Here is a 27149-nt window from a genome sequence, read left to right as displayed (position 1 = left end):
CGCAGACGGACTTGAAATTAGAAGACGATTTAAGAGTCTTAACTGTGTTAACTTGAATAGTTAAACTTTTGTAAACCCTGGTTTAAAAGTTCTCTGTGTGTGTTTGCTTTTATGAATGGATGTGCTTTTTTTTTTTCTTTTTTTCTTCTAGTGGAATTCCCACTTAAAAGCTCACATTCATTTTCAGGATTGTGGTTAAAGAGAAAACACCTTGCATTTACTTGGCTGGGCAATGCTAAAAATTAAACGCATCATCTCATTCAGTTTTAGATTCCACGCCTACCTCAGGTCAATCTTGTGGATAAATAGCACCTTGGGTGCTGGAAGTCTTTGGTAAAATGGGGGTAGTCTTGTGTTTGTGACCTATATTTATAATCACTGTTTGTGTAGTTAATATCCCCTAAGCATTTAACTAAGGTAGATTTAAGGCAGTGGTACAGATGCCCAGAAACCTGTTTTCTAGTGTTTGAGTGTTTTTAATAGACTTTAATTTTATTTTTAAAATAATTTTTACTGGTTACAAGAGTAACACATACCTATTATAGAAAAAAATCTTAAAACCCAGCACAACGCAAAGGAGATCATTAAAATCATCCCCAATCCTAACACCTAGGCAGAGCAAAATTGGTTATTTTTCAAAGAAATGAAGCTAATTAGGTTTAATGACATTTCTAGAACAAATTCTATGGTACGCAGCTGAGGAACACACCCACACATGCAGTTGAGTATCTGTACAATGTAGAGCAGTGGTCCCCAACCTCTTGGGCACCAGGGACCAGTTTCGCGGACGACAGTTTTCCTTGGGTTGGGGGGGATGGTTCAGGAAGTCACGTGAGGGACTGGGAGGTGGGGAGCGGCAGGTGAAGCTTCGCTCGCTCACCCGCCGCTCACCTCCTGCTGTGCAGCCTGGTTCCTAACAGGCCGTGGACCGGTACCGGTCCGTGGCCCAGGGGTTGGGGACCCCTGAATGGCAGATGACTCCAAGTTCCTTTATCTGTGGTGCTCTTGTTTCCGTTCGTGGTAGAAAGAGTGTAGGCCCTGCAGGTTCATTTGGGAGGGGTTTGCCGAGTCCCTCCAGTGGCCTGGCAGTGATCTAGACACTGGGATACAGTGGTGATCAGCTCCCGCAACGCCCTTGCTTTCCTGTAGCTTAAATTCAGAAGAACGGGCACGTGGGCAGACGGCTCCCTGTGTCTCTCCGTTTCCTCACCTGCAACATGAACATATTACTATTTACCTTGCAGGCTTGCTGTGACATTAGGTGAGAATGTCTGCAGAGACTAGCACCGGCAGATGTTGTCGGAGCTTCCTCCTTCCAGATCACCGTAGACAGGAATAGACAGCAGATCTCTAGGACTGTTGGGGAGAAAGTCAAGAAGCCCTCACTCGTGCTTTTCCTGAAGCAAGTTAAATGTCTGATATATAAACTGCTCATGCATAAGAATTACCAAAAGAGCAAACCTTTATCCCCACTGCGGACAGTCTGGCACAGAGATTTGTTAGTGGATTATTAGCTCTTCATAGGATCTCTGCACGGAGTACTTCTTTACAGTTTCAGTTGATTTTGTTAAAACTAAGAGTACAATAGTTTTCATTCATAAATACAATCCTTTGATTGTATGCTTTATTTCAGAGTATACCCTTAAGTAGTGAGGTAGCATTAAGCAGTTACTTCAGACAAAACCAAGGAACATAACCTTGAAATACATCTCTAGTGATATTGGAAATGCTTCATAGACTAAAAAGTGCAAGGTGAAAATTCATGACTTACAAGAAATCATTGGATACTTACTCCCTTGATTTCCTCGGGTCTATGTTTGAAGCCCTTTGGCAGCAAGTAAATCATAGTCAACTGTATTAAGTTTTGGAGAGCTGATTTTCAAAATGCAGTGTAGGTTTTGTGGTTCTGTGCTAAGTGCCTTATTAAATACATAGGTGCAAATAAAAATTTTCCTTTTAATCTGTCAATAACAAGAACCTGTTGAAAGCCTACTCTGTGCCTGGTGCCATGATGGGCTCTGCTAGTACACAGGGGAGTGGGAGGGAGGGCACCGCCTGCTGTCAGGGAGTTCAGTCTCACTGGGGGAAAGAGTAAATGCCAAAGGGCTTCAATACTGGTTTAAAAGAAAGGAAGTAACCACAGATTTGATTGCTCTGCTACTCTGGGTTTGCCTTTCTGGTATGTTGCCAGATCCGCAAGGTAAAATATCAGATATGTATGTGAGAGTCCAGTCCTATCGGATACATTCAGTTAGTGTAAGTTAGGGAGTAATTTTCAAAACAAATGACAGTGTAATATTTCTGTCTCCTTTAGGGCTCTGGAACTTCATCCATTCTCAATCAAGCCTCTTCTTCGACGAGCAATGGCCTATGAAACTTTAGAGCAGTATCAGAAAGCTTATGTGGATTATAAAACAGTGTTGCAAATAGACTGCGGAATCCAGATAGCAAATGACAGTGTTAACAGGTAACCTAATCAGAGGCAGCCGCCTGAGGTCTAGTTGTTTTCTAATGGAATGAGATTTTATTTTCCTCCCCTCCTTCAAGAACGATATCAAAGTGTAGACGTGTTCTTTGTTACTGGCATTACATGAATGATTGCCTTCTTTCATTCCTTCAAAACCAAATGGTTTTGATGGATGTCTTCATGAGCCTGCTAGATATTTGTGTTATATACCCTTTAAATAGACACTCATCTAGGATGAGTATTAACTTAAAATGGTAAAATAGCAAAGAATTTGGTTCTAATTTATATTATGACCTATTTACCCCCTGGGTGAGAATGAGAAGGTAAGAATTTCCAGACTTCATAAATTGCTTTCAGGTGAACTTTGAAAATTACTACTTGGATAACGTTTCTAGTTATGTATAATATTTTCTGACCCCATTTGTCCAAAGTATAATTTCTTCCAAGTATGTGTACATTACACTGAGCCTCGTGTTGGTCTAGTGTACCATGCCCCACTCCCCACAAAAAGACAGAAAGGGGAAAAAAAAATGACATAGTCTCTGTCTTTAAGCAAACTAGAACATAGCTAGGGGGAACAACTTAACATAAGACAGATTCTCCCCAAGTGTGAACATTAGTGAGGTGGGGATCACAGAGAGGTCAGGCTGCCTTTGTCTGTGTGGGCCGCAGTTGTTGGAGAGGTGAAGGGCGTTGAGAGACCACGAGGGGACCTTGAACAAAGCTATGGAAAACGAGAATGGCAGGTTTCGGATTAATTCTTTTTTTAAGATCCTGCCTTACCTCCCCACCTGGTCCCACTGCACTTTGGAGCAAAACTCTTGGAAAGATCTGTGTGGAGAGTGGGCAGCCGTTCCTTGGTGCTTCTACCATGTGGTCGCTCAGGACCTGTCTGGTCCCAGCCTGTCTGGAAGTAAAGGGTAGATATTGGTTATGGGATCTGAGTGGGACCAGATGGAACTGTGGGCATTCACAGCTTGGTCTCCATCCTGTAGAATCAGGCATGTCACTGAGAGCTCTCCAAGCCTTTTCTCCCACTGCACAGCTGCCTTGCTGCACGTCATCTGCTGCCTCCTCATATGTGTCTGAAGGCTCTTCCCCCTTTTTGTCTGGTTAATTCCTTCTTGTCCTGAAGAAGAGGACTTTCCCTGATCCACCATCTCCCCAGCACACGTGCCCTTCAGGCTCCTCTCCTACCACCTGTGCCTTCTTTCCATATTGTTTGTAAATTCTCTGCCTTCTCTTTTTGTAAAGTTCTTTTTCTCTTATTCTTCTAGGAGTTCCTGGAGGTCGGGGTTGTGTTTTACCCGTCTCTGTAGTTGCGGTACTTTGTACAGTAGGCATCCTCAGTAAAATTGTGTGGAATGAATGCATTCTCCAACAGACAGAGCGTGGCTCACCCCATGCTGTGGAATTCTGCTCTTAATTTGCCCATCCTCTGTCTGGGAGTCTCCGAGATGGTTGGGGAAAGTAGGATCTTCTCCTAGGGTTAGGGGTTCTTGTGAAACAAAGAAGTATCTGACAGAGAGACAAGGGGCCTGTTGAGGAGGTGTTTTAGGAAATCTGGTTCATAATGATAGGCTGAATGGTCTGAAGGGAGGAATTTATGTCTGAGAGACTGTGGTCATTCACATTTCTGAACCTTCTGCATTATACTTCGTTAAAAAATTGAAGTAAAATTCACATAACAAGTAAATTAACTATTTTAAGGTGTACAATTTAGTGGCCTTTAGTACACTCACAGTGTTGTGCAGCCATCACCTTTAACTAGTTCCAAAATATTTCATCCCCAAAGGGAAACTCTGTCCCCATTAAGCAGTCACTCCTCATTCTCCCTTTCCAAGCACCTGGTCTGCTGTCTCTATGGATTTACTCTTTCTGGATAGTTCATATAAATAGAATCATACGATATGTACCTTTGGTGTCTGGCTTATTTCACTTAGCATAATGTTTTCAAGGTTGGTCCGCCGTGTGGCATGTGTGTTGACGTCATTTCTTTTTATGACTGAATAATATTCTGTCGTATGGATGTATCACATTGTGTTTATCCATTCATCCGTTGATGGACCTTTCAGCTGTTTCCACCATTTGGCTGTTGTGAATAGTGCTGCTATGAACATTCACGTGCAAGGTTTTGTTTGCATACCTGTTTTCAGTTCCTTTTGGCGTACACCTAGGCATGGAATTGCTGGGTCATATGGTAATTCTGTTTAGCTTTTTGAGGATTGTATTGTAATTTTTATATGTACTCAAGAAGGTTCTTTTACACAAGTTGACTTTTAAGACTCATTCATTTTTTTAAATCGAATGGCTCTTGCTGATACATCGTTTGATAAGAATATGAGGAGGCTTTGTCTGGTTTTGCCATATATATCTTCTATAAAATATCCATTTAGAAAATTTCACTATTCCTTTTCATGAATCCCATATTTACGCTTGCTTTGCCACCTAAGCCACAGAAGCTTTTTTTTTTTTTTAATTTAAACATCTGTGCTTATTTTGTATGTGTCTTCCATTAACCATATCCCTCTCCAGGAATCTTATGTGTTACATTTCCCTGCATATACTTATTTATTCCCAGGCAACACATCATCTCTTTTCAGCTGCTTCTTCCTTACCTCTCTGCTCGTAATACAAGTTTTGCTTGAAAATTCTTTTTTTCTAAAATTTTCTTTCTTTTTCTTCTGCTATTGTGGGTGGTTATACATTTATTTTTTCAAATTTATTTTTTACACTAAAATATATGAGATGTGGTTATCATAACCAAAGATCACTATTGAAATTTCGGTTTATGAAATTGTAGGGAAAGTATATGTATTACGTTTGCCTCTATATAAATATAAAATTTTTTTCACACAAAAAGTACTACTGAGCTAACTAATTTGAATGCATTCTACTAATTACCAGTAACTTTCTCAGTCTTGGGGACCACCTTTTTAAAATTATTTATTTATTTTTAACATCTTTATTAGAGTATAATTGCTTTACAACGGTGTGTTAGTTTCTGCTTTATAACAAAGTGAATCAGCTATACATATACATATATCCCCGTATCTCCTCCCTCTTGAGTCTCCCTCCCTCCCACCCTCCCTATCCCACCCCCTGGGTGGTCACAAAGCACCGAGCTGATCTCCCTGTGCTATACGGCTGCTTCCCACTAGCTATTTTACATTTGGTAGTGTATATATGTCCATGCCACTCTCTCACTTCGTCCCAGCTTTCCCTTCTCTCTCCTCGTGTCCTCAAGTCCATTCTCTGCGTCTGCGTCTTTATTCCTGTCCTGCCCCCAGGTTCTTCAGAACCTTTTTTTGTTTTTAAATTTAGATTCCATATATATGTGTTAGCATACAGTATTTGTTTTCCTCTTTCTGACTTACTTCACTCTGTATGACAGACTCTAGGTCCATCCACCTCACTACAAATAACTCCATTTCGTTTCTTTTTATGGCTGAGTAATATTCCATTGTATATATGTGCCACATCTTCTTTATCCATTCATCTGTCGATGGACATTTAGGTTGCTTCCATGTCCTGGCTATTGTAAATAGAGCTGCAGTGAACATTGTGGTACATGACTCTTTTTGAATTACGGTTTTCTCTGGGTATATGCCCAGTAGTGGGATTGCTGGGTCATATGGTAGTTCTATTTTTAGTTTTTTAAGGAACCTCCATACTGTTCTCCATAGTGGCTGTATCAATTTACATTCCCACCAACAGTGCAAGAGAGTTCCCTTTTCTCCAAACCCTCTCCAGCATTTATTGTTTGTAGATTTTTTGATGATGGCCATTCCGACTGGTGTGAGATGATACCTCATTGTAGTTTTGATTTGCATTTCTCTAATGATTAGTGATGTTGAGCATCCTTTCATGTGTTTGTTGGCAATCTGTATATCTTCTTTGGAGAAATGTCTGTTTATTTTTTTTATTTTTGTTTTTATTTCCAATTCTCTAGGAGGTGGGTCAGAAAGGATCTTGCTGTGATTTATGTCATAGAGTGTTCTGCCTATGTTTTCCTCTAAGAGTTTTATAGTGCCTGGTCTTACATTTAGGTCTTTAATCCATTTTGAGTTTATTTTTGTATATGGTGTTAGGGAGTGTTCTAATTTCATTCTTTTACATGTAGCTGTCCAGTTTTCCCAGAACCACTTATTAAAGAGGCTGTCTTTTCTCCATTGTATATTCTTGCCTCCTTTATCAAAAATAAGGTGACATAGGTGTGTGGGTTATCTCTGGGTTTTCTATTCTGTTCCATTGATCTGTATTTCTGTTTTTGTGACAGTACCATGCTGTCTTTGATTACTGTAGCTTTGTGGTATAGTCTGAAGTCCAGGAGCCTGATTCCTCCAGCTCTGTTTTTCTTTCTCAAGATTGCTTTGGCTATTCGGGGTCTTTTGTGTTTCCATACAAATTGTGCAATTTTTTGTCCTAGTGCTGTGAAAAATCACATTGGTAGTTTGATAGGGATTGCATTGAATCTGTAGATTGCTTTGGGTAGTATAGTCATTTTCACAATGTTGATTCTTCCAATCCAAGAACACAGTATATCTCTCCATCTGTTTGTATCATTAATTTCTTTCATCAGTGTCTTATAGTCGTCTGCATACAAGTCTTTTGTCTCCTTAGGTAGGTTTATTTCTAGGTATTTTATTCTTTTTGTTGCAGTGGTAAATGCGAGTGTTTCCTTAATTTCTCTTTCAGATTTTTCATCATTAGTGTATAGCAATGCATGAGATTTCTGTGCATTAATTTTGTATTCTGCTACTTTACCAAATTCATTGATTAGCTCTAGTAGTTTTCTACTAGCATCTTTAGGATTCTCTATGGATAGTATCATGTCATCTGCAAACAGTGACAGCTTTACTTCTTCTTTTCTGATTTGGATTCCTTTTATTTCTTTTTCTTCTCTGATTGCTGTGGCTAAAACTTCCAAAACTATGTTGAATAACAGTGGTAAGAGTGGGCAACCTTGTCTTGTTCCTGATCTTAGTGGAAATGGTTTCCATTTTTCACCATTGAGGACGATGTTGGCTGTGGGTTTGTCATATATGGCCTTTATTATGTTGAGGTAAGTTCCGTCTATGCCTACTTTCTGGAGGATTTTTACCATAAATGGGTGTTGAATTTTGTTGAAAGCTTTTTCTGCATCTCTTGAGATGATCATATGGTTTTTATTCTTCAATTTGTTAATATGGTTTATCACATTGTTTGATTTGTGTATATTGAAGAATCCTTGCATTCCTGGGATAAACCCCACTTGATCATGGTGTATGATCCTTTTAATGTGCTGTTGGATTCTGTTTGCTAGTATTTTGTTGAGGATTTTTGCATCTATGTTCATCAGTGATATTGGCCTGTAGTTTTCTTTCTTTGTGACATCTTTGTCTGGTTTTGGTATCAGGGTGATGGTGGCCTCGTAGAATGAGTTTGGGAGTGATCCTCCCTCTGCTATATTTTGGCAGAGTTTGAGAAGGATAGGTGTTAGCTCTACTCGAAATGTTTGATAGAATTCGCCTGTGAAGCCATCTGATCCTGGGCTTTTGTTTGTTGGAAGATTTTTAATCACAGTCTCAATTTCAGTGCTTGTGATTGGTCTGTTTATATCTTCTGTTTCTTCCTGGTTCAGTCTCAGAGGGTTGTGCTTTTCTAAGAAATTGTCCATTTCTTCCAGTTTGTCCATTTTATTGGCATAGAGCTGCTTGTAGTAATCTCTCATGATCCTTTGTATTTCTGCAGTGTCAGTTGTTACTTCTCCTTTTTCACTTCTAATTCTATTGATTTGAGTCTTCTCCCTTTTTCTCTTGATGAGTCTGGCTAATGGTTTAACAATTTTGCTTATCTTCTCAAAGAACCAGCTTTTTGTTTTATTGATCTTTGCTATTGTTTCCTTCATTTCTTTTTCATTTATTTTTGATCTGATCTTTATGATTTCTTTCCTTCTGCTAACTTTGTGGGGGTTTTTGTTCTTCTTTCTCTAATTGCTTTAGGTGTAAGGTTAGGTTGTTGGAGATGTTTCTTGAAGTAGGATTGTATTGCTATAAACTTCCCTCTAAGAACTGCTTTTGCTGTATCCCATAGGTTTTGGGGCATCGTGTTTTCATTGTCATTTGTTTCTAGGTACTTGTTGGTTTCCTCTTTGATTTCTTCTGTGATCTCTTGGTTGTTAAGTAGTGTATTGTTTAGCCTCCATGTGTTTGTATTTTTTACAGATTTTTTCCTGTAATCGATATCTAGTCTCATAGCATTGTGGTCGGAAAAGATACTTGATACGATTTTAATTTTCTTAAATTTTCCAAGGTTTGATTTGTGACCCAAGATATGATCTATCCTGGAGAATGTTCCATGAGCACTTGAGAAGAAAGTGTATTCTGTTGTTTTTGGATGGAATGTCCTATAAATATCAATTAAGTCCATCTTGTTTAATGTATCATTTAAAGCTTGTGTTTCCTTATTTAGTTTCATTTTGGATGATCTGTGCATTGGTGAAAGTGGGGTGTTAAAGTCCCCTACTATGATTGTGTTACTGTCGGTTTCCCCTTTTATGGCTGTTAGCATTTGCCTTATGTATTGAGGTGCTCCTATGTTGGGTGCATAAATATTTACAATTGTTATATCTTCTTCTTGGATTGCGCCCTTGATCATTATGTGGTGTCCTTCTTTGTCTCTTGTAATAGTCTTTATTTTAAAGTCTATTTTGTCTGATATGAGAATTGCTACTCCAGTTTTCTTTGGATTTCCATTTGCATGGAATATCTTTTTCCATCCCCTTTCAGTCTGTATGTGTCCCTAGGTCTGAAGTGGGTCTCCTGTAGACAGCATATATATGGGTCTGTTTCGGTATCCATTCAGCCAGTCTATGTCTTTTGGTTGGAGCATTTAATCCACTTACATTTAAGGTAGTTATCGATATGTATGTTCCTATTACCATTTTCTTAATTGTTTGGGGTTTGTTATTGTAGGTCTTTTCCTTCTCTTGTGTTGCCTGCCTAGAGAAGTTCCTTTAGTATTTGTTGTAAAGGTGGTTTGGTGGTGCTGAATTCTCTTAGGTTTTGCTTGTCTGTAAAGGTTTTAATTTCTCCGTCGAATCTGAATGAGATCCTTGCTGGGTAGAGTAATCTTGGTTGTAGGTTTTTCCCTTTCATCACTTTAGATATGTCCTGCCACTCTCTTCTGGCTTGCAGAGTTTCTGCTGAAAGATCAGCTGTTAACCTTATGGGTAGTCCCTTGTATGTTATTTGTTGTTTTTCCCTTGTTGCTTTTAATATTTTTTTCTTTGTATTTAATTTTTGATAGTTTGATTAATGTGTGTCTTGGCGTGTTTCTCCTTGGATTTATCCTGTATGGGACTCTCTGCACTTCCTGGACTTGACTATTTCCTTTCCCATATTAGGGAAGTTTTCAACTATAATCTCTTCAAATATTTTCCCAGTCCCTTTCTTTTTCTCTTCCTCTTCTGGGACCCCTATAATTCGAATGTTGGTGCATTTAATGTTGTCCCAGAGGTCTCTGAGACTGTCCTCAATTCTTTTCATTCTTTTTCCTTTATTCTGCTCTGCGGTAGTTATTTCCACCATTTTATCTTCCAGGTCACTTATCCGTTCTTCTGCCTCAGTTATTCTGCTATTGATTCCTTCTAGAGAATTTTTAATTTCATTTATTGTGTTGTTCATCATTGTTTGTTTGCTCTTTAGTTCTTCTAAGTCCTTGTTAAACGTTTCTTGTATTTTCTCCATTCTATTTCCAAGATTTTGGATCATCTTTACTATCATTACTCTGAATTCTTTTTCAGATAGACTGCCTATTTCCTCTTCATTTGTTTGGTCTGGTGGGTTTTTACCTTGCTCCTTCATCTGCTGTGTGTTTCTCTGTCTTCTCATTTTGCTTAACTTATTGTGTTTGGGGTCTCCTTTTTGCGGGCTGCAGGTTCGTAGTTCCTGTTGTTTTTGGTGTCTGCCCCCAGTGGCTATGGTTGGCTCAGTGGGTTGTGTAGGCTTCCCTGTGGAGGGGACTAGTGCCTGTGTTCTGGTGGATGAGGCTGGATCTTGTCTTTCTGGTGGGTAGGAACCACCTTTTTTTTAAACCAGATTTTTCCCAAAGACATAATTCAGTTTTGTTTTAAAATCTAAGTATGATATTTTGTAACTTTAAAGTGATGAGAAAGTGATAATCAGGGATGTTATCTCAATATTATGATAGCCATTAGCAAATGTCATTAATACAAGGGCCCTCGTAGTAGAGTCCAATATCCTATTCTTTCATCTTTATGCATATGAAAACAAAAAGAGTAGATAATTTTAGAGATGGAAAAAAACACAAGGTAAAGAGTATCTTAACCACAGGTTTCAGGAAGAAGCACTATTCCATGTAACTGCTACTCCTCATCAGTTTTAGCAGCCAGTGTTATAAACCTGTCTTTCGTATACACTTTGGGCATAGAAATTCCAAAGTACTGCTGATTATTCTCAAGAGTAATACATTATCAATTTAGTAATTATATGAAATGTTATGTAGGGGATATTTCTTCTAGGCCTCCTAAATTTTAGTTTTATACTTCACTTTTTTAAAAATTAAAATTTTATTGCATATATGTTAAAAAAATTTTTAAACTAATTAGAAATGTCTTAATTTTTTCTTGTGATGCGAAAAGGATCTAACGTTACATAGTTTGGGGCAATTTTTAAGAGTCCTTTTTAAGACTGTTTATGTGGACAGCAAATAGCTTGATTGTGTGCTTTCTACAGGGAAGTACAGAAATGCATAGCATTTGTAAATTTTACTCTTGATATGACCTCCAGTAATATAGAAAGCAAATTGCATGCTCAACAGAGAAAACTGATTTTCTTTTTAGGATAACAAAAATTTTAATGGCCCTGGATGGACCAAGCTGGCGGGAGAAGCTGTCACCCATTCCTGCTGTGCCCACTTCTGCACAATTGCGAGCTTGGCGGCCTGTGGCAGAGACGCCCCCAGACCAAGTGGGAGATTCCTGCAGCCATCACCAACCGGGCATCACAGGTAGGGGAAGCCTACACTTATTTCTTCTGAGGGTTATCGTGAGCTGTGCATATATTTTCACAGTAAAGCAGAAGGTAAGTGCATGAAATCAGGCATCTGCTATGGGTTTAAGTTAAGACCCTGTTCTCCCTCTTTCTAACTGCAGAGTCTTAAGAAGTTGCTGCACACCTCCAGTGTTTGAGTGTATATGAAAGGGGGAAATATGAGTAACTGTCTCATGGAGTTATTCTCAGGAATAAATGGAGAGATGCATATGAAATACTTAACACATGTGCTGACTGTGTAAGCTTATAGTAGCCTCTTAATAAATGTTAAGTCAGCATTATTATTAAAAATAAGAAAAAAGAATTGAGTAGCATATAGTTCTCTATACACCTTGTATGTGGCAAGGCTAGTTTAATGAGATTGATGTTTTGGAAATAATAAAGCAAAATAAAGCCCTACAACAAATAGAAAGCTACTGACAGCTGAGCAGAATCACCCTGGCTACTGTGATGAGATTCAGTTATAGAAAGCCAAGGAAGGAAGAGATAGGGGCATTAAGAAACTACCATAATAATCCAGTCAAAAGATAAGGGTGGCTTGAATAAAGAGGGTAGTAGAAGAGGTAGTGAGAATTATTAGATTCTAGTTACAATTTAAAGGTAGAGCTGACTAGTTGGATGTGGGAGAAGAGCTACAGATAATTTCAGGGTTTTTGTCTTGAGAAAGTAGAAGGATGGAAGTGCCATTTATTAGATGGGAAAACCGCAGAAAAATTAGATTTGGAACAATCAAGAACTCAGTTTTGGACACATCAAGTTCAGAAAACCTACTAGACATTCAAAAGAACTTAGAGTTTGAGAGGGGAGGGAGGTTGTATTGACATATAAACTTGGAAGCAGGCAGGTTATAAATGATATTTCAAGTTATGAGGTTAGATGAGATCACCAAAGTTTTACAAAGTATAATTGAGAGATCTAAAGATCAAGTCTTAGGGAATGCCATCATTTATTATAAGAACTTCTATGTACTTCCATATGAATTTTATAAATCTCACCATACAGAAATTCTAGAATGTCAAAGATGCAAGGCTTTAATTTAAAACATCGTTTGGTTGTTTACATTTAAGGTTGGGGATGGGGCTATATAACATCTGACTTTGGTTTTACAAAGCCCAGAGGGAGTAGGAACAAAAATTGTTACTCTGTAGTAGCACCTTTCTCCCATCCTGTGGAGTTTGTTTTGGGGAACATGCCCAGGAAGATCTCTATTAAGTAACAACAAGAAAGTATACATTTTTTTCAGGCTGTGCCGCCATGCCAAGGGAAGGGGCCAGAGCCTCACAAATCATGAAATGACTGACATAAGTTGGGGTCACATGGATCCTTGTAATTTAATCCCAATTTTCTTATAAAATAAACTATAGGTTTTCAACAACAACAACAAAAAAGCCCTACAACATATATCTAGCAGCAGTACCTCCTTCTGCCTTGTATCGTAGTTGTTCACATCCATACCTACATCCCCACAGTGCTTTCCTCAGAACTTTGTGCAGAGTGTTTAATAAACGTGGCTTCGCACTTGCCTTCTGCTTGAAAGCTGGCTGAGGCTCTATTTCTCCTGCCTGCTTAGGAACCCCATGTGTGCCTGTGTTGTGCTTCATCTTGCAGACACACTGAGCCGTGATGTCCCAATGGCTCACCCTTTTCATTGCCTAGAAAGAAGATGCAGGGAACTTCTGCCAAGGCTTTTAGATGGTTCAGCAGTCCTGGGAAAAACATGGAGATCTCTAGCTTCTAGAATCCATTATTAATGGGGCCTGGCACAAAGCATTTGCTCAATAAAGGGTAGCTATTCATTACTAATAACGTGCATATACTAACCATACTATAGATATGCGATAGTGAATCATAAGCACAAGAATAATCAGCTCTTTCTGTTCATATTTGTGTACTAATTATTAGTGAGACTGGATACCAAAGACTTAAAAACAGTGTAGGAAGAAGAGCTTGAGGAAAGTTTTTCAGCAAATTGGAAGAAAAAAAATCCTCTGTAATATTCTGTTTTAGAGCTTAGATATACCAAGATTTATGGGGACTGTCATTTGGCGACATAGTGTGAGTTCTTTTGAAACATGAAACATTAGGCAGAGATACTCTGTAATTTGAAATAAAGGATGAAAAGTTAATATGTCATGCCATTTGTGCAGAGGGACAAATAAGATTATTTTTTACATTCCAAGTTTATACTATAAATTCAGTACATCTATCAAGATTTTTAGATCACAGAATTTAAAGGCATATTTTAAAATTTGTTATGCAATTTTATTTTATATCAAGATACTCCATAGAGTGCAGTTATTACATAGATTTAAAACTTTAAATTTTAACATTTTATGTATGTTAGAAAACTTTGGTTGCAAGTAACAGAAAATCTGTTGACTTATAACTGTAAGGAATAGTTTTGGCTCAAGTAACTGAAAGGGCCCAGACAGGCTCTAATATCAGGCACAACTTGTCAGGGCTCAGGCTCTGGCCAGAAATAATAGAACTGTAGCAGTTTTAGACTTCACGTCTGCACATATCAATGTCCAAAGAGAGAGAGACACCATTGCTTTTGGTGGCATTAATTTAAGAATGAGGAGATATGTTGCCCCAGAGACCCAGCTTTTTTAGCCTGTTACTCTGTTGGCTGAGCTCTGTTGGTATTTATTCTAATGGGTCATGTGCCCATTGCTGAACCACTCCCTGTAATGAAGAAATGCCATGCCATGAGTTCCTGATCAGTGGGGCTTCCCTTGGACACATGGGCTGAGTAGGAGAAGAGTGATAGCTGAATGAATGCTGAGGTACCCTTAGGAAGAAGGAAATGGATCCTGAGTGAGGAGTCAGCCATGCTCACTGCAAGATAATAGGCAATAGTAATAGTTGGGACTCTGATTGCAGATAACAGAAAACCCAACCATTAATGTCTTAAGCAAAAGTGGTTATCGGCACCCCTTGTGGAAAAGTCCACAGGTAAGGATAGCTGCAGGGATGGCTGGATTCGGCACTCAGAGGTTATTCTTTAGCTGTCTGTCTTGGCCTCTCTCTTGCTCTGTTGGCCCCATTCTCAGACAGATTCTCCCCTTGCATCGCACGATGGCAAAATAGCTCCTCCTTTTATCCTCATGTTCCACGGGAAAGAGCAAGAATTACCTTACCAGAAGCTGCCACTAAAATCTTATTGTAGCTCATTGGCTCTCATAGGTCCATTCCTGACCAATTAGATTGTTGTGGCCAAGGGAACATAGTGTGCTGGTTAGTAAAACAAAGATTACTCCAAAAGGTAGGGCTGGGGTGGGATTTGCTTTACTTAAACCTTAGGAGCAGAGAGCTGAGGAGGTGTGATTCCAAGGAAGCTTGGACTGTTGGAAGATGTCTAATTCAGGCTTTAATGGGTTTGTTTGTTCACTTTTCATGAAATAGTTACTACACCAAACACTAGATATTTCTATCTCCAGCAGAGAAAAGAAGGCGTGCCAATATGGATAAAAGGATAGAATCACTTGTATTTTATTTTCTGATTTGAAAAAATAGTGTCATAATTGTATAATCATTTTTACTTATAGCCAATTTATCTTTTTAATTTGTATACAACGTTTTGTTCCATTTAGACTTTAGCTCTGTATGGTTTGTGGTCACTTAATTTACAGTACACTTAAAGTTTTGTAAAGGTGCTTATATGAATACTTGCTCTTTTTTGTGTGTGTCCCATAGATGAAAAAATGTTTAAAACCCTTAAAGAAGAAGGAAATCAATGTGTAAAGGACAAAAACTATAAAGATGCCCTTAGTAAATACAGTGAATGCTTAAAGATTAACAACAAGGAATGTGCCATTTATACAAACAGGCAAGTTCTTTGTAACTTTCTATATTTCTTATGTGAATATTTTTGATGAAAAAATTATAGATAATTGCCAAAGTTTATTCCCATGATTCTGAGACTCTATATAGCAAATTGTTTTAAGTGAGTGTTTTTTAAAGAGGTGGGGCTATCGGAGAGATTGAAAACATGCTGTGTCTTCGAGCTGGGAGGTCTGACGTGGGCTGCGTTAGGTTCCCGCTTGGCCATCGCTGCCTTGGCTGGTGCTGCTTTGACTCTCCCTGGCGTGTGGCCTCGCCGCGGCTCGTGAGGAGGCCTCAGTGCGGTCCTCCAGAGTGGGAGCAGGAATCAGTTACCTTTCAAACTAGCGTCTTAGGTGCCCCTTTTCTCTTGAAGTGCTAAGGGAAGGGCCCGGCATCTTCTAATGTGTAGTAGGAATGGGCAGATTTTTCCAGAATGCTGCTCAGGTGCCATGTTTAACACATTATGGTAAAAAAGATAGTTACCTAGAATATGGTGATTTGGGGATTTTTAGGGAGTAGATAGAGTCTGCGGTGACAAGGAAGAATAAGGTATGGTTCCTAAATAGGGGCTCAGCATGGGTTCTCCTAGCCATTTCAGAAAAAATTTTTAAGCTTAATCTCTCACTGCTTTGTTTTTGTACATGTTTTCCTCTTTTGGCAACCTTTTTTGTGAAAAATTCCGTCACTGAACCCAACAGGTGTTTTTCTACCTTTCTCCTGTTCGGCCTCAGTGGTCTTGGGCATCAATGGCCGCTCAGTTTTTCCTGGAGACCACCTCCCCGCTCGGCTGCGGTGCAGACGGCTCACTTGCCTGGCTCTCCCCTTCTCACTTCTCTTTTTCCTTTCCCTGCTGTTCTCGGGCTTCTAAAGGCATAGATCCCTTGTCTGCTCGAATGTCCTCTGGGCCATTTAATCCTCTCCCCAGCTCCATTTACCACCTTCCAATTATGTCCCCCAAATCTCTGTGTCTGAGCCCCGGACCTGAGCGCCTCCCTCCCTCCTGCGCTCATGGTGGGTTATCATCCCTGACCCACGCCTCCCTCTCCAGGCTGTCAGCAGCTCAGATGTCCTACCTTCTAAATTCCTCTTGGGCGTGAGCCTTTCTGTCCACCCTCACCGTCAGCCCCTGCTCCGGCCGACACCGGCTCTCCCTAGACGTCTGCAGTGCCCTCCCAGGTGTCCCTGCACAGTCTTGTTCCCTCTGATTCTCCATGCTGCAGCCGGAGCGATCATCCTAAAACATGGTGAACGGATCAGCCTCTGCTTAAAAACCCACCACTGGACTACCATTAACCTTGGGATAAAGCTCAGCCTCCTGCCGGGACCTTTCTGATCTGGCCTCCCACTCTCCCAGCCTCATCACCACCATAGCGCTCTTTTCTTAGTCCATCAAGACACCGTGTTCTCTGTCACTGTAGGACTTTGCACGTGCTGTGCCCTCCCTGCATATTAAATCTCAGCCCAGTGCCTTCGCATTGGATAATTATCACTGTGTACTCTGGGCTTCAACTTAAACGTCACTTCTTCTGGGAAGTCTTCCCTGACTACTCCTCCCCTTGCTTCAGCTCCACCAAATGTGATGAGAGTCTCAGCTCTGTGCTACCAGAGCATCCTCTACAGATTTTACTGTGTTTGCTTCTTTTGACTGTCTCTTCCCCTAGACTGCAGCCTCCTTGAGGGCCGGGACTGTTTTGATTGCAGTTGTATCCCCAGGGTCCTAATTGCAAGTATTGCAAGAAAATGCCATAATTGGAGGAAAATGTTAGGTTTCAATTGCAGCAGCTGTGGTATAGAAACGGACTTATTTAGCTATTTTCTGATTTCTGTTAGTTGTCCAAGTTTATAGATATGTTGTTTTGACTTTCGTAATGCTGAGTTCCATTACATACCAGAGCCCTCTGTTACCTGAAGCTGGGCCAGTTTGAAGAGGCAAAGCAGGACTGTGACCAGGCGCTTCAGATGGACCTCGGCAATGTGAAAGCGTGCTACAGACGAGCTCTTGCTCACAAAGGACTCAAGGTGAGGAAATCTTTGTTTTAATATATACATGTCAGCTCTGAACAGATCATGTGGTTTTCATGAACATGAATTGTGGGCTTAAGGAATGGCAGTGACATTATCCTGGGATTTAATCCCAGTTCTGTACTCAGCAGTCCCAAAACCTTGGAAGATGCCTCAGATTTCCCTGAACTATAATGTGGAGCTAGATAATTTCTAAGATTCCTTCCAGCTCAAAAATGATGATTTATTTCCTGATTTTCTAAGGAGTGTTGTTAGTTATAATAGGTCCACTTTAAAGGACAGGAAGGTTTGTTACTGAATTACTGAAGGCCACCAGCAACGCCACTGAATTCCTCTAGCAGGAGACTGGGGTTGTCTGTATGGTGGGAGGGAGGTATCAGAACTGAAGGTGTGTTCACGCCACGGACGTTGGTAGAGACATGGCAGAGTCTGGGAAGTTCGTTGTGATTTGGGCCTTAAACTGGCCAGTGGTCAGAGTGAGGCTATAGGATGGCATTCTTCTCTAAGAAAACCACACCATTATTTTCAAGGAAAGTATTGTATAATTACATTTTTCTTTATGATGATTCTTCTACGTGGAAAACTTGAGTGAATGTTCACATTTGTAGAAAATAACATGACAAGGAAAAATCAGAACATACTGGGAAATGGCATTTCCTGAAATGGTATTTTTAAAGAATCAAGTTGATTAAGGTTTAATACAATGAAATTCACACATTGTCAGTGTACAGGTCATTGACTTTTTTTTTTCCTCTTTAAAGTTTTTTTTAATTGAGATATAATTGACATTTTATATCAGTATCAGGTGTACAACATAGTGATTTGGTATTTGTATATACTGTGAAATGACCATAGTGTGTCTAGTTCACCACACATAGTTACAAATTTTTTTTTGTGACGAGAACTTTTAAGATTTGTTGTCTTAGAGACTCTCCAATATACAATACACGATTACTATCTCGAATCACCATGCTGTTTACATCTCCATGACTTACTTATTTTATAACTGGAATTTTGTACCTTTTAAGGGTCTTCAACCATTCCCACCCATCCTCCACACCCCAGCTCCCACCTTGCCTCTGGCAACCACCAATCTGTTCTCTGTTTCTGTGAGTTCAGGTGGTGGGTTTTTTTCTTGGTGGTGGTTTTTTTTTTGTTTTTTTGGATTCCACATGTAAGTGAGATCATAAGGTAATTGTCTTTCTCTGTATGACTAATTTTACTTAGCATGACGCCTTCAAAGTCCATCATGTTGTCACAAATGGCAGAACTTCCTTCTTTTTTATGGCTGAATAATATTCCATTGTGTAGATATACCACATTTTCTTTATCTGTTCATTCACTGATGGACACTTAGGTTGCTACTGTAAATAATGCTGCAGTGAGCATGGGAGTATCTTTTCAAGTTAGTGTTCTCGTTTTCTTTGGATAAATACAGGTTCCTGTCTCAGGTGGCTGAGCAGTACAGTGTGATAAGGGAGGGTGTACAGCAGGAGGGAGAGATTTGAGGGAGGAGTGTTGACCTTATTGAGTTTGGTGTATAGCACACAGATGAACAGGCAAGTGAACAGGCAAGTGAAGAGGTGCGTAGGGCGAGGTCCAGAAATGTCCCGCGCGCAGGAGCTTCTGTCCCCGTGGAACTGGGGTGCGTCACCCTCCCAGCATGTGGATGCCCCACTCACCACCAGCCCAGCAGCTCCACTGTATCCAGTATTCACAGTGTGTTCACTGTATTCCCAGGGCCCAGGCGACCTGACCACTCCCCTCCCCTTTTTTTTGTTAGCAACATACTCATTTGTAAACCTCACGTAAAGATTTCCTAGGTGGTGTGTGGCACCATGAATTAAAAGAGGCTTCTTGAAAATTTATTCAACTGTTTTTGAACTTAATGGATTTGGGTCCGTGAGGTACTCATGATCTGCATGACTCATGAGTTTATATATGTCCAGACCCTTAGAACAGGTTTATCCCATACTGGCTGCCTGACTCTTTGAACTTGTTTACTTTATTCAAAGTCAGAAGTTGTACCTAATGAAAGACCGGAATTTTATACTTCCTTGGAATGAATTCTAGAAATTGTATTATGATGCAGAAAGATAATCCCAATTTTTTTTTTTTAAAGATGTTTTCTGGCTTTATTTATTTATTTATTTATTTTTGGCTGTGTTGGGGCTTCGTTTCTGTGCGAGGGCTTTCTCTAGTTGCGGCGAGCGGGGGCCACTCTTCATCGCGGTGTGCGGGCCTCTCACTATCGCGGCCTCTCTTGTTGCGGAGCACAGGCTCCAGACGCGCAGGCTCAGTAGTTGTGGCTCACGGGTCTAGTTGCTCCGCGGCATGTGGGATCTTCCCAGACCAGGGCTCAAACCCGTGTCCCCTGCATTAGCAGGCCGATTCTCAACCACTGTGCCACCAGGGAAGCCTGATAATCCCAATTTTTAGTAATGCTATCCCGCTAGAGTATGAGGCTGGCAGCTTGTTTTCCTGGTTTGATTTTTTTATAACTTGATCTGTATACCCTGTAGTTTGAGTTATGTGCCAAGTGAATTTACTTGCAGGATCTTCAAAGGCTACCACTGCTTATAAAACGCATCAGAACTCACACCTGGATCGGCTTCCTCTGTGTGACTGGTGAGGAAGTGGCACAGGGGCTCACAGGGAGCTGGGGCCCTGCCTGTGCTTTCTCAGATATTTTGTTTGTTTTCTAGCTTGCTTTATTTTATTTTTATTTTTTCTGTGTGCCAGGTTTGAAAAATATAGGGCTTTCCTTAATGTTCAGCTGTTCTTCATAAGAAAAGATAATTGAACATTTTACTTTTACTTACAATTTATATCTTCTATCGAGTGCCACTCACGTGCTAGGCTTTGGGAGCATAGAGGTGGTAAGACATAGTGCCTGCCTTAGGGAATTCACAGCCAACCGGGGATGCTATCAGGCCAAAAGTATCAAAAAGAGTAATATCGTCTAAAATAAATGCTGTTATTGGAGTTTAAGCACATTTATTAATAGTAAATGTTATCCTAAACACATGTGATTATACTTTACCTTTTTTTTTTTGTTGAGGCCTAATAAGGTCATTAGCAACCTTTAACGTCCTCCTTTTTGCTGGAGCCGCACTTTTCTCTCTGTGTGAGCTCTGCTCTGCCCCTCACTCTGTGTGGCTGGCTTCCCTTCAGGTCTTGTGTTCTCTGACACACGTGTCAAAGGAGACTCCTTCCCCTCGTTTGCGTCCGTCTCCATCCTTGCTTCTCTTAATTGCATAAATGACAGTGCACGCTTACTTTATTTATTCATTTGTTCACTTGTTTTCTTATTGTTTCCCCTCATAAGACGTAAGCTTCCACGAGGGCCGGGGCCCCGGCTGTCCTTTCCCCTACGGTGTCCTAGCCCCTGGCCCATGGAGGGGCCGGATCTGGTCTGACACTGTGGTTACCCGGCAGCCTGGCCCCTCCTCTGCCACCGCCTCCCTGCTCCATGGCCGTCCATGCTCCTCCTGCTGTCGGGCCCTCTCTTCACACTTGCCTGCCTCTGTTTAACATTTATAAAAGTGTATTTCTTGCTTTCTTAGGTTTCTTCCAACCAGACAGATTGGTCTTTAGGCACAGACTTCACTTGAATGGATGAAAAAGTAGTCATGTCAACTCCTTGCTGGTGGCCTTCTATTTCCAAGGCTGCAGCTCACAAATATCCATTTTCAGGCCTCTCACTTGAGCTCCACCACTGTCTTATCATTCACCTTCTGCTCATTGCTGCCTTCATCGTCTCAAAGATTATCTTTCTATGCCTCAGTTTCCTCATCTTTAAATGGGGACAGTAACAGTTAGTATTTATAGGGCTATTGTGGGACTAAAATAAGAATACTTGCAAAATGCTGAGACGGGTAAGAGTTAGCTATTATTACTTCCTCAACTTGCCCCGCTGCCCCCCCTTCTTGCCTTTTGGTATGATTCCATGCCTGGAACACCTAGGATGGAAACACAGTGTCATTTGTTTTTTGTAGCAGGTTTTCCAACTGCGCTGTTGTGACACAGTGCTGTGTGGAGATTGTTGTTAATAGCGCTGATGTACTACATTTTGTAAATAATTTACCTTTTTAAAAAATAAGTTAGAGCGGGTTTAAGGTTATCCCTTTTAAACACATCACTCTTGCTCTAGTATGTTGCTGGCTGGAGTGGGAAGGGCCGCGGCATTACAGCTCGTCCCCCGGGAGTGTCACATAAGCCCCAGCTTATTTTACCTGTGCTTCAGCGTCCGGTGCATGCTGTTATTATATGTCATGAATCCTTGAGAGGTTACACGTCATTGGAATTCCTGGCCTCCTCACAGAATTAATTTTGGCTTAATCAAAACACGAGTCTAGTCTGTAGTTCTAGAACGTGGCTTGTCACAGCACACTGTGATTCTGTGGTGTCCGTCTCTGCCAGCAGATTCTGTGCAGTGTCTGGTTAAGCGTAGATCCCTTCTCCTTCCCCTCAACCTCTCCAGTGTATTGCCTGACTGTTTATGGAGGAATAAAGGTTGACTCCAGGCTGTTTTGAGCAGTAGACAACTCGAAGGGTGTTACAGAACAGGGCATCATGATAACAGCTAACACTGGCCCAGCTCTTTCTAAGGCTAAGCCACTCCCACGTTATTTTATTAATGCGCTGATTACTCGGCACAACCTCGTGAAAACTAGAGTAGAGAATCTCTTCTCATCCTTACTCTAAAGATGAGAGAACTGAAGCTCAGAAAGGTTAAGTGGGATCTCGCTCAAGCTTTCATTGCTAGTAGGTGCTGATGTGAGGCCGTTCACTCTTTCATCTATTCATTCAGCAGACCACAAATGCCCGTGTGTGCCAGGGACTATGAAAGCTGTGGTGATACAGAACTTAACTTGCCTTCTAACCCCAGATTCTGTGCTCACTCTTCTGTAGAGGATGGCCACTGTGTCGTGGGCTACAATATTTTAGCCCAAGACTTACCTCATAGGCCTAACTTTACTACTGCGGTACTAATGGAACCCACCGCACACGCTCTGTGTACTCGTCTCACCAATTTCACTCCCACCGGGGCTCATCTGTGCCCCTTCTCCTTCTATGTATGAAAATTATTTTCTCTGCCTTCCTGCTTTCAGAATTATCAGAAAAGTTTAAACGATCTCCATAAAGTTCTCCTACTAGACCCAAATATTATTGAGGCAAAAATGGAACTGGAAGAGGTCACCAGAATCCTGAATGTTCAGGATAATGCAGCATCATTCAACAAAGAAAAGGAGAGAAGGAAAATTGAGATTCAAGAGGTATGTATATTTGATTATCTCTGAAAGTACTCTTTTGGAGATCCTATACTCATATGGGATTCTGAGGTCATATTCCTATGACTTTTAAAAATTTCGTGTTTTTATTCTGATGATCAATGAAGACATTTTAACAAATTATAATGACAAGATTTTTCTTTTGTTGTGATAATTAGCCATTGCATTTCCCAACTTGGGTCCAAGGACCCTTGGGTGTCTGCATTCTTCCTTTCTGTGCTCCCCTCCCCCTGTACCACCTGGCCTGTGGTTTTATTGCTTCCACTCCAGGTTGCCCTGCGAGCCTGTGGCCACTGAACTTTGCTTCCTGGTCGACCCAGAGAACCCTACAGGACTGATTCAGTTTCAGCGGTCCTGCACGCCACACCCCATAGAGGGTTCCTGATTGATTTAGACTTTTTTTTAGTAAACTTGTAAACAAGACCGGCCTCATCAGGGGTCCTGGACTACCCTAGAATCAAACCTACCTTTGTGATTTCAGACAACTGGATGCCTTGTGCTGTAGCCTTTTGTTTTGCCTTTAGTGAGGAATGTCAGCTCTTGGATTCCTGTGTCAGCTACCTATCATCTTACATTTCTACTAAGAGTTAAAGGCTAATATGTGAAAGAAGCTAGGGAGTTTTTTCCCTCTAAGGAGGGAAGGAAAAAGCTGTTTTAAGAGAATTGAAAAATGTAAGTTGACTTCTCTATCAAATGTAACGAAACAAGTAAATGTAAAATTTATCATGAAGAAGAGGTATAAGGTTGTTACAGGTCTTCTTTTATACAGCAGCTTTTACTTGTGGAAAATTATAAAATTTCACTGTCACATTCTCAATGTCAAAAATTTTTTTTAAACTTTAAAAAAGAATGCTTTTATGAATGGATACTTATACTTTAAAACTTCTCTTCCTAAAAAAAAGTAGATTTTATGATTATTACAAGTTATATATTTTTCACTTAGAACTTGACTAAACCACAGTCCACCTGTGTTTTTCAGTTCCTTCCCGTTTTAATAAAGGTAACTTACCTTTATGGGGTGGGTGCAGTGGCCGTTGTGTCACAGTGTAATTTGTCTCCCCCTGAAGGTGAATGAGGGCCATAAAGAGGAGCCTGAAAGGACCTCGGAGGACGTCTCCACTGACTCCCGTGCTTCTGAGAAGGGGGACACAAGCAACGGGCCACGAGAATTCTATGAGAAACTACCAATCCCCAAGCCTAACAATGCCTACGAATTTGGCCAGGTTATAAACGCCGTCAGTACTAGGAAAGATAAAGAAGCCTGTGCACACCTGTTAGCCATCACTGAACCGAAAGACTTGCCAGTGTTGTTGAGTAACAAACTTGAAGGGGATACATTCCTGCTCCTCATCCAGTCTCTGAAAAATAATCTTATTGATAAAGATCCTTCTTTGGTATATCAGCATCTTTTATATCTGAGTAAAGCAGAAAGGTTTAAGGTAAGTGGCAAACTATGTTCATGGAGATAGATTTTTTTTAGTGTTTTTATAACAACTTTAAAATGTCAGTTTGTATGCTAATATAATTTTTCTCCTTCTTTCAGATGATGTTGACACTGATTAGCAAGGGCCAAAAGGAGCAGATTAAACAGCTCTTTGATGACCTCTCAGACACACCAAACAAACATTTTACTTTAGAAGATGTGCAGGCCCTCAAAAGGCAGTATGAGCTTTAAATAAAGATTATTGTTAGATTTCTTCCATGCATGTATGTGTTCCAGTAATGCTAATGAGATGGTATTGTAATAGAGTTGCATGGATAAAAACCTGGCTTAGAAAAGATCCCTTGGTCTGGACTATAAAATATTTTACTTATTTTTATACATAGAACACATATATTCTACAATCTGCTTTTTATTAGTTGTAAATATTTTCTTATGTACCAGAGCTAACATCTTTATATTTAATAATAAGTATATCTGGAACTTGTTAAGATGCATTTTAATTTATATTATACATTTTCTTTTAATAACTTACTTGTTAAAATTTTGAGTTAAATTACACTTCTTTGGGCTATGAAGGAGTCCTGTTAAGTTTGATAGAAATGTATTTCTTTACAGTTCATTTTTAAAAGTGGAAATCATTAATGGTGATTATTACATCACTTTTATTTCCTGCTAAGATATATATAAATCCCATTTTATACTACTTGTGGATTACAGGCCTCTAAGATGAAATGTAACACTTAAGTCTATAATATGAAATGATTATTAAATAAATTGTGATTATTAATTTAGAGCTATAAGAGGAACTTATTTTTTTCTAATATGGAAGCATTGCCTAATAATTAAGAACAAAAATTGCCTGAAATTCTGCTCCTTTTTACTAGATTTTTAAAGGCAAGTTTCCCTTATGTGTTGCTTACATAAGCAATAAAGAAACAACCACTATATAAAAGCAACTAAGCCTGCATTTCTATTTGAATTGTCACTCCCACATTTCCCCCAAACATTTTGAGTGACTTCTCCCTCTTTGTTTCCCCCCTCCTTTAAGCATGATCATATTTATTCCCTTAGTGCAAAAGGGAAAATGAAGAACTCTTTATATTGAGAGCTCCCTTGTTAACTGGGTCAGGGTAAAGGTATTTCTTACGATAAAACCTTCAGGTCTCTATCAATCAGTGTGCTGTCATTTATTCCTGTAGTCTTTGGTCAGGTTTCTTTTTCTGAAGCATTTTCTTGTTCTTTAGAAGAGCAGAGGAAAGATGACTATCACATTCGTTATTTCCATATCCATTATTATCTAATATTTAATAATTAAAGAATATTTAAAGTATTGTGGGTAAATGGTTTCAAACTGTGCCATTTTTTAAAAAAACTATTCTTTCCTAAGCTCATAAATGAAAATCTGCTGTGATGGGTATTTAACTCTAGTCTTCAAGCAAACGAACAAAACAGTTTTCTCCTTTTGAATGATACTAAGTTTTTGTGCAAGTACATGAGGGAGTGTGTTAGTAACTTTACAGTAGAAACAACATGAAAAGGAAACGTTCTCTTTTGTTGACAGTTACATACCCAGTACTAGCTGCACGGGGCAGCCTCTCCCGTGGAGGAGGTGGGAAGCAGTGAGCAAGTGCCGGGCTGTCCCAACTGTTGGGTCACACCTGGAGAAACTTGTTTCTCCCCAGCCAGAGTCCTGAGGGGGGACCTCCATGACTGAAGGAAGGGAAGAGAAAGTGAAGGAAGCAGATAAGAATATCAAGGGCATTAAAGGAGCACAGTTCCTGCAGACAGCTTCAGGACTTCAGCAGGAAGTCTGCCCACAAGCCTCTGGGAGTACCCTACTTAGGGATCTCCCCACTGGGTCCGTGGGCATCCCCAACACCCCAAGTGCTAAACCCACACCTCCTGCCATTCTGTGGCCAGATCCTTCTGCATGCTCCTGAGTGCTGCAGCAGTGAGAGCAGGCGCAGTAGTTGGAGTATTCTCAGAAGGATGGACCAGAGTCTGTGGGTAAGGGAGAAATTGCAACTGAAGCTATAACACTACCTTCTGGGAAGAAAAAGAGAGGTTTCCAGCAGCCAGTCTGGTGAGTTCTAAGAATAAGGAGAAACATAAAAGGTTAAGAAGAATTCTGCCACAAGGCAGAACAAGAAGAGTGGAGCAGGTCTATCCATTCAGAAACCGAGGAAACCCCTCATATAGCAACACCAATGATTAGTATCCCAACTGAAGGCAACCAGTAAAGATTTAAGGAGGTGTCTGCTACTTCAAATGCAAAAACAGCAACACAAAAATACAAGGAACATGAAAATCAAGAAATTATGTCACCTCCAAAAGATACCAATAATTCTCCAACAATCAAGCTCAAGCCACAGAATACTCTGATGTAGCTGATAAAGAGTTCATAATAGCTGTTCTGAAGAAACTCAGTGAGCTACAAGAAAACTCAGAAAGACAGCTTAATGACAATAGGAAGGAAAATACGTGAACAAAATTAACTCTTTACCAAAAAAATCACAAAAAAGAACTAAACAGGAATTCTGGAGCTGAAGAAGTCAATGAATGAGATGAAGAATGCACTGGAGAGCCTCTGCAGTAGCACAGAGCAGATGGAAGACAGAATAAATGACTTAGGGGATGAGAATTCTGAAATAAATCAGAATAAAAAAGAGCAAAGAAAGCATGCATGCTCTATGGGACTTGAGACAGCAAATATCAATACTAGAAGAATTGGGGATCCAGAGGGAGAAGGGGACAGAAAGTTTACTTAAAGAAATATTAGCTGAAAACTTCCCAAATCTGGGGAGACTTGGACATCCAAATTCACAAAGCTAATAGATCACCCTATTATCTGTGAAAATACCTTCTCCAAGACACATTGTAATGAAACTACCAAAAATCAAAGATAAAGAATTCTAAAGGCAGCCAGGGGGAAAAAAAAGTGTAACCTACAAAGGTACATCCATTGGGCTATCATCAGGTTTCTCACCAAAACCCCTGCAGGCTAGGAGAGAGTGGGATTACATATTCAGAGCATTGAAAGA

General features: G+C 40.1%; 1 protein-coding gene across 1 annotated transcript in view; it reads left to right on the top strand.

The window, feature by feature from the left end:
- SPAG1 (sperm associated antigen 1) overlaps positions 1-25393 on the top strand; it is a 94333-nt gene extending 68940 nt beyond the window's left edge. The window contains exons 14-20 of the mRNA XM_036830754.1: positions 2315-2467; positions 11313-11479; positions 15220-15352; positions 17241-17367; positions 22485-22649; positions 23732-24103; positions 24208-25393. Coding sequence (XP_036686649.1) covers positions 2315-2467; positions 11313-11479; positions 15220-15352; positions 17241-17367; positions 22485-22649; positions 23732-24103; positions 24208-24339 — 1249 coding nt within the window. The 3' untranslated portion in view covers positions 24340-25393. The remainder of the gene's footprint in view (positions 1-2314; positions 2468-11312; positions 11480-15219; positions 15353-17240; positions 17368-22484; positions 22650-23731; positions 24104-24207) is intronic.
- Positions 25394-27149: the final 1756 nt, after the last annotated feature.

Source organism: Balaenoptera musculus, chromosome 17, assembly GCF_009873245.2.
Source record: "Balaenoptera musculus isolate JJ_BM4_2016_0621 chromosome 17, mBalMus1.pri.v3, whole genome shotgun sequence".
Classification (NCBI taxonomy): Eukaryota; Metazoa; Chordata; class Mammalia; order Artiodactyla; family Balaenopteridae; genus Balaenoptera; species Balaenoptera musculus.
Note: the sequence above shows the minus strand (reverse complement) of the source record. Positions and strands in the feature narration are given on the sequence as shown.